The sequence below is a fragment of the Trachinotus anak genome, unplaced genomic scaffold (genome assembly GCF_046630095.1).
Source record: "Trachinotus anak isolate AG129_WGS33_773 ecotype Australia unplaced genomic scaffold, CSIRO_AGI_Tana_v1 ptg000002l, whole genome shotgun sequence".
NCBI lineage: Eukaryota > Metazoa > Chordata > Actinopteri > Carangiformes > Carangidae > Trachinotus > Trachinotus anak.
Genome location: NW_027273853.1, coordinates 28,927,392 through 28,940,976, shown reverse-complemented (window position 1 = coordinate 28,940,976; position 13,585 = coordinate 28,927,392). Strand labels below are relative to the sequence as shown.

At 49.6% G+C, this 13,585-nt stretch overlaps 1 protein-coding gene across 2 annotated transcripts in view; it reads right to left on the bottom strand.

The window, feature by feature from the left end:
* Positions 1 to 1,379: 1,379 nt before the first annotated feature.
* znf609a (zinc finger protein 609a) overlaps positions 1,380 to 13,585 on the bottom strand; it is a 38,758-nt gene continuing 26,552 nt past the window's right edge. Inside the window, exons 1-8 of one of the 2 annotated variants that reach the window (XM_071460928.1) lie at positions 12,816 to 13,054; positions 9,310 to 9,535; positions 7,956 to 8,043; positions 5,526 to 7,683; positions 4,167 to 4,548; positions 3,318 to 3,668; positions 2,692 to 2,770; positions 1,380 to 2,256 (exon numbers count right to left, since the gene is read on the bottom strand). In XM_071460928.1, the coding sequence (XP_071317029.1) occupies positions 2,697 to 2,770; positions 3,318 to 3,668; positions 4,167 to 4,548; positions 5,526 to 7,683; positions 7,956 to 8,043; positions 9,310 to 9,535 (3,279 nt within the window). In that variant the 5' untranslated portion in view covers positions 12,816 to 13,054 and the 3' untranslated portion in view covers positions 1,380 to 2,256; positions 2,692 to 2,696. Of the gene's footprint in view, positions 2,257 to 2,691; positions 2,771 to 3,317; positions 3,669 to 4,166; positions 4,549 to 5,525; positions 7,684 to 7,955; positions 8,044 to 9,309; positions 9,536 to 12,815; positions 13,055 to 13,585 lie in introns of those variants that run through there. The other variant, XM_071460920.1, reaches the window with a different exon arrangement.

Sequence of the window (13,585 nt, the reverse complement as noted above, 5' to 3'; positions counted from 1 at the left end):
TCTCCATCAGAAGATATATTTGTAGTTTTAAGAAGCAAAAACCATCTCAGTGTAGTTTTACATCTCCTCTCTCAGGTTCTCTCTGGAGCTCTAGTAACAACAGGTCAGTCAGCCAATCAGAAGAGAGGATCTGAACCCCTCCTCTGTTTTTTAAGTGATCCAATAAAAATATAGCAGATTTCAGGAAAACACTCAGAGAAACCAAGGTTGGATGGTGGGTCCAGGTGGGCGGGGCTTAGGGGGTGCCTGGTAGTGGTGACTGCTTTGTTGTGACATCACAAAGTCCTGTCGGCTGGTTTTAAGGCTCAGTGTCTGAATACAGGCTGTGTGCATTTCTCTGTGGACTGAGGCTTTGATACTTTCACAGTATTAATATAGAACCTAGACCTGCTTTATAATCACAAACACATGGACATCTGCCTTTATACTGTGTGGAGCTTTAAGGTCATACCAGGACCATCAAGCACTTAGAGTTGAACCTTCAACAGGACACCTCCAGATGTAGTGTTGTGAACACAGTGGAAGTTCAGTGGAAACCAGTGGGAAAAGAAGTTTTGAGCCTTTTAGTATGAAGATAAACTCGAGCTGATGAAGAACTCTGGTTTGGTCACTGACCAAACTGTTCCAGGAAGTAAACTAAGAACCAAAAGTCGTTGTCATTTTTGTACAGGACAGAGAAGCCAGCTTGAGACCAGGAGGTCGCCGGTTCAACCCCAGGACCGGCATGATTAAATCTGGGAGGGAAAGTGGAAAAAAGCAGAGCTTACTGTGATGCACCTGAACAGAGCCCTCAACCTGTCTGCTCCAGTGGAGCTGCTCAGTGGCCAGTGGGTCAGACTGTGGTCGTACTGGGCAGAGGGGTGTGCGTAACTGATCGAGTGTTCTGGAAAACAGAAGCTCCCTCTCTGTGAAACTACCTTCAATAAATAACAGTCCCCCCACAAAAAAGAACCAACCAAAAAAAAAATAATAATAAGAGGAATATATAAATCTGATGATGATTTCCTGTGGCGGGAAACTGGACCGATGACCGCAGACACAGACACTTCTCTGGCAACAGAAAATAAATTTAAAGCTGGTTCCTCTGGTAGAAACAGGCTGTAAACTTTTAAATGAATTTAACTATGAAAATTAACAAAATAAACCACTGCCCCAGCTTTTATTTTGAAAGTGCATGGAGAGGTCTAGCAGAACGACACTTCACCTCCAGGTCAAATGATCCGGATCACGGGGTCCCGGTCCCGCTGCTGTTAACCGTCCAGTGAGGGTGAGAAACCAGAATCATTTGATCATTTAATAACAATCCTGTTCAAAACATCTTTTCTGATTCTATCAACAGCTGTTTCCCACATGAAGAAATGAGGACTCGGGGGTCGGGCGCCGTTCCACCAGCTACAGGTTTAATATCAGATCAACAACAGTAGAAAAACAGAGGCTACCAGACAAAAAGAAGAGTAGGAAATCCAACAGCATCCAACAGGCTCTTTAAAATAATTCCTCTGTACAGTATTTACACACACACACACACACACACACGCACGCACGCACACACACACACACACATACACAGAGTACAGTACAGCTACACACTGGGGGGGGTGGGGGGCTGCCAACTCCCCATCAGTCAGTCTGAGGCTGCAGCTTCAGTCCGAACGCTGCCCTCTGATTGGTCCGTCCTCCTCCGTCCACAGTGTTTTTTTTTTATCTCTGGCGAAGCTGAGACGCTTCCAGGTGGAGGTGTGACGACGTCCGGTGGAGTCCACAGCTGATTCTGGTTCACAGAGGTCGGAGGTCACGCGGATAAAGGCTGAGGGTCAGAGGACAACAGTGTGCCATGAAACGGCTCGGCTCTTGCAGAACGTCACCGTCACTCTGAAAGCCGCCCCAAACACGGCCCAGAACCGTCTGCCCCCCCCCCCCCAAACAACAAAAACAGCTCCTTCTCCATACGTCCCAACAGCACCAACGGCCTGCAGCATCTCAGTGTGTCTCCACCCACCAGGTCCACTCTGTCCTCAGTCTGTGAGCCAAAGCTTCTGATGCCGCCTCCCCGAGCACCAACATCTGGAACCAGCAGGACCAGGCCTCCCATCCTTCGGTCCAGTCCAGTGAGGGGCAGAGTGGCCGGCTGGACGTCCAGGCAGAGAAATCAAACATACACAAACACCATTGAACTGATGTTTAAACAGAAACGTTTCCTCATGTGATCCAGTCACATGACTCCGGGCAGGGTGGAGGTCAGCCAATCAGGTGTGCCTGTAGAAGGTAAGAGGACATTATTGGTCAAAGTGAGGCCCTCCAGCAACACCTGAAAAATCAACCCCCCCCTCCCCCCAGACTCTGTCAGACGACTCCACCACAGGAACTTAAAAACCTGCAGCTCCACGTACAGGTGGAGCAGGAAATCTAAACTCTGACCTTTGACCTCTGAGGGGTGAAGTTTCATCCTGTTGCTGTCGCATCAACACTCATGTAAACTTGTCTGTAACATTTACAGAGCAGAAGATGGCGCCACAGACTGTGCGTGTGTGTGTGTGTGTGTGTGTGTGTGTGTGTGTCCTCACTTGTCCACAGAACTGTGCTACTGAGGCAGGAAGAACAGGACTGGTCTAGAGTTTCCAGTCAGGACCAGGACCAGGACCAGGACCATATGAATACACAGGTGAAGGAGTTGTGATGTGTGTTTCTTACCGTTCTCACCTCCGTGCGGGGGGGTACATGGACGGGGCGGACGCTTGCTGACTGGCGACGATGGCTGAGGAGGAGAGGCCTGTGAGAGAGAAACGGACATCAGACAGATCCAATATGGCCGACGAGGTTTCAGTCATTACACGATCAAAACCCATCCACCTGGTCTGAAGTGTCCTCAAGACCTTTCTGCCCGTTTTTGCAGCATTTCATCCAACTCTGACACTTGATAGTGATGTTTCAGATTTTCACCTGGACGGACTTCTCTCTCTCTCTCTCTGTGTGTGTGTGTGTGTGTGTGTGTGCTTGTACTTGCTACACAGTAAGGACCAAAAAAAGTATTTTACTAACAGAGTGAGGACATTTTGGGAAACTGAGGACATTTTGGCCGGTCCTCACTTTTTGAGACATCTTCAAATCACATGTTGAGGGTTAAGACTTGGTTTTAGAGTTATGGTTAGAATTAGGTTTAGGTTAAGGTTAGGGTCAGGCTCTCAGGTGTGATGGTTAAGGTTAGGGTAAGGGGCTAGGGAATGCATTATGTCAATGAGTGTCCTCACAAAGATAGAAGTACAAGTATGTGTGTGTGTGTGTGTGTTATCTCCTTCTACGAGCTGTGTGAGTCTCACCTGAGGCGTAGGACAGGTCGTACTGTCCCGACAGCAGTGGGTATCCCAGGTGATGATGGGAGGGCAGGATGCGTTGGGAGGGTGAGGATCGCGGCCGGTCGCCCTCTCTCTCCCGCTCTCTCTCCCTGTCTCTCTCTCTCTCCCGGTCCCGGTCGTGCTGGATCTTGTTGTCCTGGATGGACGGGGACTTGCTCTTGTACTGGCTGGCGTGCTGCTGCAGCAGGTCCAGAGCCTTGGCCTCACCAGGCGGCTTCACCGTGGGACTTGATCTGGAGGGTTTCTCCCCCTCCTCCCCCGCTGCCACCTTCCCTCCGTACGAGGGGAAGGAGTAACCAGCCGGCAGGTACGAGCCTGAGGACAAAGTTTTCACAGTGTTTAAACGTGTCTGGTTTCTTCACCAAGGTGAAAAGATTAAACATTTAAATGAACAATTACTAATTCTATTTATCAAGTGCATGAATTTATTCATATTTATTAATTATTTATTAATATTAACTCCTCATAATATTATGAACTGGGGGGCACTCAGGGAGCGCACACCTCCAACAGTGTCAAACATCACACACCAGACTTCAGAGAAAAAGATCCAGGATCAGCCTCCTGTGTGTGACGGGTTCTGTCCTGTAATCAATCATTAAACACAACCTGCACCTGGAGAAGCAGCAGGAAATGGATCCGTTTCTACCTGTCTTTATGCTAAGCTAGGCTAACCGTGTCCTGACTCCAGCTCTGTACTCAACACAAAGAGCCGTGTTCTCATCTCACACCTGGAGAGAAAGGCAATGAGCTCATTTACAAAAACCCTGAGGTTCATGGTGCACCCCCCCCCCCCCCCCCCCCCCCCCTTACCGGGGTAGTTCTGCATCATGACGGAGGGCATGCCTCTGTAGCTGGGGTGGCTCGGCTCGTAGCCCTGACTGTAGGCGTAAGGTCCGTGCATGTAGGGCATGTAGCCCTGGTGCTGGGCCAGGGGGGAGGAGAACTGCATGTGTGGGGGATGCGCCTCCTTCCCTCCCCCTCGGTGCTCCTCCGGGGGCAGCTGAGTCCTGCCCTCAGCCCCCTCCTTCAGCTCCTCTTTCTGGAGCCCCTCCTTCTGCCGCGGCCGCTCCTCCTTAACTTTCCTGTCTCGCTCCCTCTCCCTGTCGTCCTTCCACCTGTCCTCCTCCTGCGGTTTCGGAGCCTCTGAGTATTTGTTGGGGTAGACGTAGGGCCACAGGCGCGAGTCGGGCTCCTGAAGAGAACAACAACAGTTAGGTCAGGGGGCCGGAGATTCTGAAAACACAGTAACAGCCACTGCCCAGTGAATCCAGCTGTGTTCCAGCTGTTCAGCTCCTGTCACAGTGTAGAGCCTCCTGGTCAAATGTTTCTGTTATTGTTCCACATTCGCAGAACCTGACTCTGAAACAACCGACTGACTGACTGACTGAACTTGGTGAATAACAAGCTGTAGAATATGACACAAAGACTGAACTGAGCTGAATCAACAGCTCACAGCAAACATTTCAAAGTAAAATAATCTTTATTTCTTTCTAAAAGGTCAAACAGACTTCAGATCAGGTCGTGGTCTCTGGTCAGGACACTGACAGGTTCAGACATGACTGACAGTGGGGGAGTTGGCTGTGATTGGTTCTTCTCCTGTGATGAATACAGTGTGTGGTCAGATCAGATTTTCAAAGTAAAAGAAAATGAATTCCACTGACTCACAGCTCTGCTTCAAAGTAAGAGTACTTCATAGAGATGTACTGGGGTCAAAAGTACAATAATTGTCTTTAAGTGGAGTGGAGTAAATAAAAGTAAAATACAGATACTAGTACTATGCTGAGGTAAATATACTTTGAGGCTGAGGTAAATATACTTTGTTACAGTCCAGCTCTGATGAGCAGAGTGTCTCACTCAGCTCTTCAGGTCCCAACTTTTCCCAATGATTGTCACTTGTAAATTGCAGATAAATGTGAGTCCTGTTCTCAGGTCTGTGACCTCCCTCTCATCTACAGAACCAAGATGTTATCACCAAGCGCCTGAGCTGCAGAGAACATCTTCATTTCCTGATCAGCACACTGTCAAAATAAACCAAACCCCGGGCGCTGAGCTGTGATTGGCTGCGCTGACACTTGAGCCGTTTTTTAATCTGCTTGTAAAACACAAAGAAACAACTGACTCGGTTCTAACTGCTGAGGAACATGGTGTGAAACTAAACTGCACCGTTACCTGTCTGTACCACATGGCAGGCTCTACACCTGTCGGCCTGCCTGACTCCACTCCTGGCTTGGCCTCCTCCTTCCCATGATGCCCTGCTTCACTCAGCTTCATCTTCAGACCCTCAGGCTGCACAGCGGGGATCTTGGTGTCCTCCCCCTTCGCCATGATGACTGACTTGGCCTGTTCTGAAGCTGCCGGGGGCTCTTTGGGCTTGGCCGGGTTCAGCCCCCCCTTGGCGCCCAGGTCGGTGAGGCTGGGGGCTCTGGAGAGCGTGGGGGGCACCGAGGCTTTCTGTTTCCAGTCTTCTTTCCCCCCAACCTCCCGCTCTTTGCCCTCGGCCTTCTTGTCGATCTGCCGCTGCCTCTCCTCGTACTGCTGGCGATAGGTGGGGTTAGAGGCCAGCAGGTGGGCGTGGTAGGCCTGGTCAGGTGAGTAGGAGTAGGGGGGCACGTAGTATTGGTTGTAGTACAGTGGCTGGGTGTACATGTTGGGGCGCTGCTGGATGACTGATGGCTGCTGAGGTCCTTGCTCCACCTTCCTCTCCTCCTGAGGCTCCACCTTCAGTTTGACCTCCTCCCCCACCTCCGGCTCCTCCTCCTTCTTCACCTTCACCTGAGCTCCCTCCGTATGAGGTGGAGCTGCAGGCGCTGCTCCCGGGCTGGGGTTGGGGTAGCTGGGGGAATAGTAGGAGTCATAGTTGGGGTAGTATGGCGATTCCTTACTGGGCGGCCGCGGGGGGAACAGCGCCTTCTTGGCCCCTTCACGAGGCCCCTGGTCAGGCTCCGACTTCACCTTCACCCCCTCCGCCTTCCCCTCTCCGTCCTCCCCCGCGTCAGAGATGTCGGAGTAGGCGGGGCTGCTGGTTTTGACGGATGCGTTGTCGGCTCCGTTCTGGTTGAGGTGGAGGGGGGGTGCGAGGCCGGCCTCCATCCTGCTGGCCACGCCGATGGACGGGCTGGGTGCGTTGTCCGAGAAGCTGTACACCTTGTCGGCCTCGGCCTTGATGCTCGCCAGCCGGCTCTGGTGAGCTTCTGTGGAACCGTTGAGCAAAGCATCCGAGGCTTCAGAGTACGGGCTCTTCCCCTCCTCCGGCCTGCCCCCCTTACACATCGCCTTCGGGCTGTCCCCCTCCTTTCCTCCCTCCCTCTTCTTCTTGTCCTTCTTCTTCTTGTCCTTGGCGAGAGCGGGGCTGGAGGCGGGATCAGCCAGTGGAGGGGGTTTAGGTTGGATGTTCTTCAGCTGGGGGCTCTTGGGGACGGCCTGTACCACTGAGCCCAGGGCGGGGGAGGATGCCTGTAGGGCGTAGGGTGAGGGGGCTCCTGGGGCTGTGGGGGCCACGGGGCGGGCTGGCTTCAAGCCTTTCTGGGTCAGTTTATCAGGCTTGCCCCCGCCCCCCATCTTCTTTGCCTTTCTGTCATCCATCCCATCGTTGCTGGCCTCGTCAGTCAGACACGCGCCCTCCTCGCCACCGTCTGTCACCTCAGGCTCCGCCTCCCCTGCCTTCTTCTTCCCCTTTGATGTCACTTTCCCTGATGAGGGGGAGGGGGCGTCAAAGCCTCGTCCTTTGGGTGTGGTGGAGCGGGCGGGGGAGATGGCGGCACCGTTGCAGGAGGCGGGGTCAGGATGGAGGGCGGGGTCATCCCCATATTCACTGTCTCCGTCCTGGTCCAGTCGTACGTCGTGGTCGTTATGGGCTCGGGCCTGGTGGTACTTCAGCCCGTTGATGTGCTTGTACTTCTTGTTACAGTTGGGGTGGGGGCAGTCGATGAGTACAGGGGAGGGGCAGGTCCGATCCAGCTGTGGAGGGGGCAGGGGGTCAGATTTACCTCCAGAGAGGGGGGGCGCAGCACCAGTGGAGTTGGTTCTCATGCGTTTCGAGGCCTTGGTGTCCTCAGAGCTGGAGGTGGGCTCCATGTCAGAGGCGGGCTTGGTCTTCCTCTTGGCGGAGGACGGACTGGCCTTGGCGTCCTCAGCACCGCCGGCCGTCTGGCTGCCTCGCCGGCCTTTGCTGTTGGCAGCGGCTCCGCGTGTCTTACTGCTGCCGCTGCCTTTGTTGTCAGAGGAGTTGCTGTTGTCGTTCAACGGCGTGTTGCTGCTGGGACGCATCCTCTTCCCCCGACCACGACCGCTGCGCATCTCCACGTCACTGGTGGGAGACTCGCAGAACCTGGAAACACAGACAGGTGGTCAGCACAGAGCAAAGCAGGACACCTGGTTTAGAGAAGACACTGAACAGAGGTCAAAGTTCAACCTCTGGATCTAATGTAAAACAACTGTTTGAAGCTGACGCTTTAAAGAGCCACACAGTCTAAAGGTAGATGTTGACTAATAAACTAATAATTTAATGTCTAGAATCAAAGACAGCCGAACTGCTTCATTTTGTGTGTGTGTGTGTGTGTGTGTGTGTGTGTGTGTGTGTGTGCGTGCGTGCGTGCGTACCTAGGTGGGGCCCAGTCATGTCTTGTGCAGTCCAGCAGGGTTCCCACGTACGTCTTGTTCCTCCAGGTGACGTTGACAACCAGCATGCCTACACACACACACACACACACACACAAACATTTACATTTACTGAACACACACAGGAAGTCAGAGAAACCCACAGAAGCAAACACATCAGTTGTGAGTCCTCCCTCCCTGCTGGGGAGCAGGTGTCGTATGGTTTCATACCAACATGTCACTGAGGTGGAGTCACACTGAGACTAACTCTCCACTGACAGCAGCAGCTTCCTGTCACCTCCACACTCCGCTCAGTGTGTGTGTCTGTGTGTGTTGGTGTTTACTCCAGCACCTGTTGAACAGTTTTTTTTGTAGCTCTCAATATTAATTTTCAAAACATCCAAGAAGCCAACTGTCAGTCTGGAAACTTCTCTGGAGTTGGGCTGATTCTGGCCTTTTTATCAGGTTGATGAAATATTGACCTGAAAACATTCAGTGTTTTAAAAACTTTGTGTATATGATGATTTTTTTTGTGGATCTCACTGGTGTTGATGCTCCATGACTGAAGAAACCAAGCAAACCTAGACACCTACTTCTGTGGTGCATTCACTGGCCCTCAGATAAATTAAACAGATGCACACCTTGTGTTTTAATGTGAGTGTCTGAATACTTCTATTCCTGTTATTGAACTTAATCGGCTCAGTCTGACGTCTGGGGGTGAAAACTGTCCCATCTACACCAACAGCACCAGCTGAGGCGGTTTAAAAAGGTCAAACAACACAACGAAACACAAACATGATGTGATGCTGGGTTGTGTTGTCTACTATAAACAATCCCTTATGATTTGACACTGGTTAAAATGCCATCACACACTGAGACGCTCAACAGCACAATATCAGACAGCAGAGGGTCCCAACTCATGTCCCTGACCCTGTAACAGGACGGAGGCCACGGAGCACTTTTAATTTTAATGATAATGATTTTACATTCAGGGCTGAAATGAAAACAGGGGAAGAATAATTTCTCTTTTCAGATCACTTGTCGAATCGCCATCTGCCTCTTGACTCTGTCCTTTTAACTCTTCCTGTTACTAACCGGCTGTTTAATCCTCCAGTTTTTATCATGGATGTGATCTTTTAGCGCACAATCAGACGGAGATAGTAAACAAGTAAATGGTAGTTTGTACAATTATAATTCCATCTTTTCACCAACATTGTCCTGTTTTTCAAATGATTTGTCGGCCCACAGGTTGGGAGCCAGCGTCATAAAGGATGGGAGCCTCTGTTATTGTGTGTGAGTTCGTTGCATTGCAGTGTGAACAGTGAGTGTTTCTCTGCATGTTGTGTGTTGATCTCACCGTCCTCCGTCTCCTGCCACACGATGCCCTCCAGGTTGACGCTGGTGCCTGGCTCGCAGGGTCCCAGGCACTCCGGCTCGGTCGCCAGCGCAGCGTCAGCCGTGTTCACCGCTATTGAGCGTGTGCGAACCATGATCTGCTCACAGGGAGATGAGATGTCGCTGTTGGCGATGGAAGCGAGGAGGTGGAGAGGAGGAGGAGCTGGAGTGGAGACTGGAGACTCCATCTGGGGGGGAAGGAGAGGAGAGAGGAGAATGTAAAGCAGCTACAACACAGACGTCTCACCTATAAAGCCACAGCTCTCTGCTGTCACCTGTGTGACACCTGCACCACAGATGTGTTAATACAGCAGGCAGATCTAGTGTGGCGCCGTCATACCATTTGTGTGTTTTTAAAACTTATTTTGGGGCTGCAGCTCCCTCTCAGTGGAAGGTGGAGCTGCAGAGTTTCTGGATGAACAGCACTGGTTTGATTCTAGAAGATGTCACAGAGCAGAAAAAGAGCAAACATTTGCATGTTGTGTTTACATCACTGCTGATCCAAGCCAATAACTGTCCCCGTCCACTGCAGAGTCATGTGACCCAGGTGTGAATGCTGATTGATCCCTTTTCTACTGCCGACAAAAGCCAAATGTTAGCAGGTCTTAGCAGGTTTTTGACCAGTGGAAAAGAGGCTTCAGAAGAGAGACTTCCTGAATGCCAGACAGTATTGTTCCCATAGGTCACCTCATAACAGAGTGATATTAGATCAGCGTTACCACTCTGAGTATAAGGGAGGATGAAGAGAGAACAACCATGTAGTGAGGTCTGACAAGGCTTCAGTGGTCGTTACCACCAAAGAGCAGTGACAGTGATGTTACTGGTTACCTGCACTAATCATTCTGACTGTTATTTATTCAATACAAAATGACAGTAGGTGGTTCCCAACAGGCAGTGTGCACAACGGTGGCGTCCTGACTGGAGCAGGAACTTAAAATAAACTCCTGAGCCCAGCAGCTGAATGCAGCACAGGAACTGCAGGACGACACACGAACGACAGAGGGTTTACGTTTATATTTCATTATCTCCTCTGTTCAGGAGATGGAGGAGAAGAGAGGGGGCTAGAGGAGGGGCTGGAGAGAGGAGGAGGTACAAACAAAATAGAGGAGGATAGTGAGACAGCAGTGAAAGGAGGAATAAAGGGACAAAGGACAGGAGGAGGAGGGGAATGAAGGGAGGAGCAGTGAGGAGGGCCCTGACCCTGTAATTATCAGGTGGGAAGCAGCTGGTTTGGGGGCAGAGCAGGAAGCACCGAGAAGGTGTCGGCCGTCGCCATAGAAACGCTCCCACACAGATGTGGATGTGGAGGAATGATGACGTGAATTTGGTTGGTTTTTTTTTTGCATTAAAACAGTGACAGGCCCCGAAATCAACACGTCGGCCATGAGCCTTCAACCACCTGACTCTGCCCTCGTTTCCACTCATCTCTGCTCTGTCACTGGATGATGGAGGCGTCAAGCTTCTCATGTTTTGCACATTAAACCCTGAGACTTCAGTAATGGGGCAATTCGGACACACAGCAGGCAGTGAAGACGGACGAGCAGACTGAAGGAAGTTTAATTTGTAAGTCCAGTTTTTCAAACTACTGTGAACAATTAAAATTAAATTAACAATAAGTTGAAAAAGGAAAAAAAAAAATACTATGATCTACCACAAACTATTTTCAGATCTTTACTGGTCACAGTCAGGTTATGTAATATTAAAGCAAATTAAGTGGCTCAAACCTATAAAACCACCAGTTTGTTCATTTCTGCTCATCAGGATAGATTGATGATTATTTTTTATTTTGATCTGATATGATGCATAAGATTTAGCACTGATACAAAACTGAAGAAAATGTAAATGTTCCTAATTTTCAGAGTTTAAATAGACTCAACAATCAAATAATAAAAAAAGAAACATTCATATATGAATAATGGAGATAAATCTTACTACAGTTGCAGCGATGACCTCGTTGACTCCGACCTAAGTCACCTGATTCTGTGGGGAAACACCGACACACCTCCTGCTACCTGAGCAACAAGTTCTAATGCAAATAAAACTGTGTGTCAGTTAAATGCCTACCTGAGCAGCAGGAAGTGAACACAGCTTTTGTTACCTGGACAGACGTGTCAATGTCTAAACACTTCCTCCTGAGGAGCTGCTACCGTAAGACGGAAGGGAGAGAGACAAAGAGACTGATCCCAGGGGGAGTGGTAACACGGTAACCTGGACAACACCTGAGCAGCAACTGACAGCCAACAGCAGACACCTGACGCAGAGGTGACCTGGGAGTTTAAAGCAGAGCTGCAGCAACATGCAGGACAGAGAAGAGGAACAGGTCTTCTCCTGGGAGAAGATACAGGAGTAGATACTATATGTGGCTGGGGGGGGGGCGGCACACTATACTGTGTACATTAACATGAGCAGAAGCTTTCTGACATGAATTGTTAAATGATAGGGAGAGAGGGAGAGAGAGAGAATTTAAGCCATTCAATCTAATAATAAGAGAAAATCAATATGTGGGGGTCACGGTTGATATTGTGGCGCCACCAATAAATGGATGTATCTCAGTGTTGTCTCCTGACTGTATCTTACTGCAGCTCGCTGCTGTTAATGAGTCCCGATCTGACACCTGCGCTCTCTAACTTTACTGTGTGGAACATTCTGACGTACGGAGGCTGTTTAAGAGCGAATGGCTCACGTCTCAGCTGATACTTAACAAGGTCAGCACCAAATACTGGATCAATGGATCCCCATTAGAGAGGAACCATGTCTGATCTGTGATGAACAGACACTCTTCACTGTGAGCTATGAGGAACCATGAGCTAGAAAACTGACTTTAAAAAGCAAGTGAAATATGTTTCAGACATTTTTGTTAATTATCAATCAATACGTATGTTTTTTCTAACCAATGGTCCAACATTAGTTGACATCATGTTACGAGCTAACCAACACAGTAAAGCCTCAATTTTCACTCTTTCATCACTGCAAACTCATTTTCATTCACCTCCATTGTGTGGCTCAGAAAGAAATAAACATATAAAACCACAACCAGAGAAAGTAGGAGGAACAAACCGTTTTATTTCCACTCTTTTCCAGTTGTGGTTTAGTCTATAAAATGTCAGAAAATAGTCCATTACATTTTCCCAGAGCTCTGTTCAAATACCAAAGACATTCAGTTCACAGTGATGTCGACGTGAACTAGTTTAATCGACGACTAACACAATAACATTTCCTGATGTTCCTGAACACACCCACAGCTGTATTTGAGGTCTCAGTCCTCCAGCACATCTGATGTGTCTGTGACAGTAACTTTGCTCAGAGTCTGAATTTACAGCAGCATGTGAACGCAGCACTGACTTGGACATCCCAGCTGCTGGAACACAAACAGTTCTGGTGCTGAAAGAAAACCCATCTCATGGAGGATGGATCATCGCCTGTATAATACACTGTATGTGAGTGAGAAGGTGATAAGCCTGTCTTTACCTTGCCCTTACAGGCTGTGACACACTGCAGAGGACTGTCTTCCTTCCTGTGGACGCTCTGACGGACGACCTGAGGAACATGTTTGTTTTCCTGAAACCTCAGAGCAGATGAAGACTGCCAGCTCTCTGGGTGTGTAGACTATTGGTTTTCCAACTGGTTAAGAGGGTGTTGTCTTGGTAACAGGAGAAACCAGTCATTGAGCCCCTATCCTTCTCCTCTTTAAGAATAAAAACATGGCTGCCTGGAATGCTGGGAAACCCCCTGAAGATAAGAAAACTCACCAACCACCTCACTCACACACTCCTCTTACAGAGGGGAGGGGTCTGATTTACACCTCTGCTATTGGCTGCTGAGTTTTAACCAACGACACACTGACACCTCCGTCATGATGCCGCCTGGGCTGGGAAACACCAGCCCCCGCTCCTCCTCTCCATTCAGTCAGAGAGGTATTCATTACAACAACAAGACTCATTCCTTTCAAGGTCACTCACTCGCTGAGAGAGAGAGATTACTGATACTGATCAGCACTTCAGAAACACTCCCCGTGTGTCTGTGTGTGTGTGTGTGTGTGTGTGTGTGTGTGTGTGTGTGTGTGTGTGTGTGTGTGTGTCCATCAATTCACACCAAGAGTTGCTCGTTTCATGCGTCCGTCCACAGTGACGGAGGTGAGGCTGGACTCCACAGATAAAAGAGCCTTTCATGGATGTTCTGACAGTAAACTCTACTGGATGAACGAATCAGAGGAGACTGACACAACAACAAGGACAAGA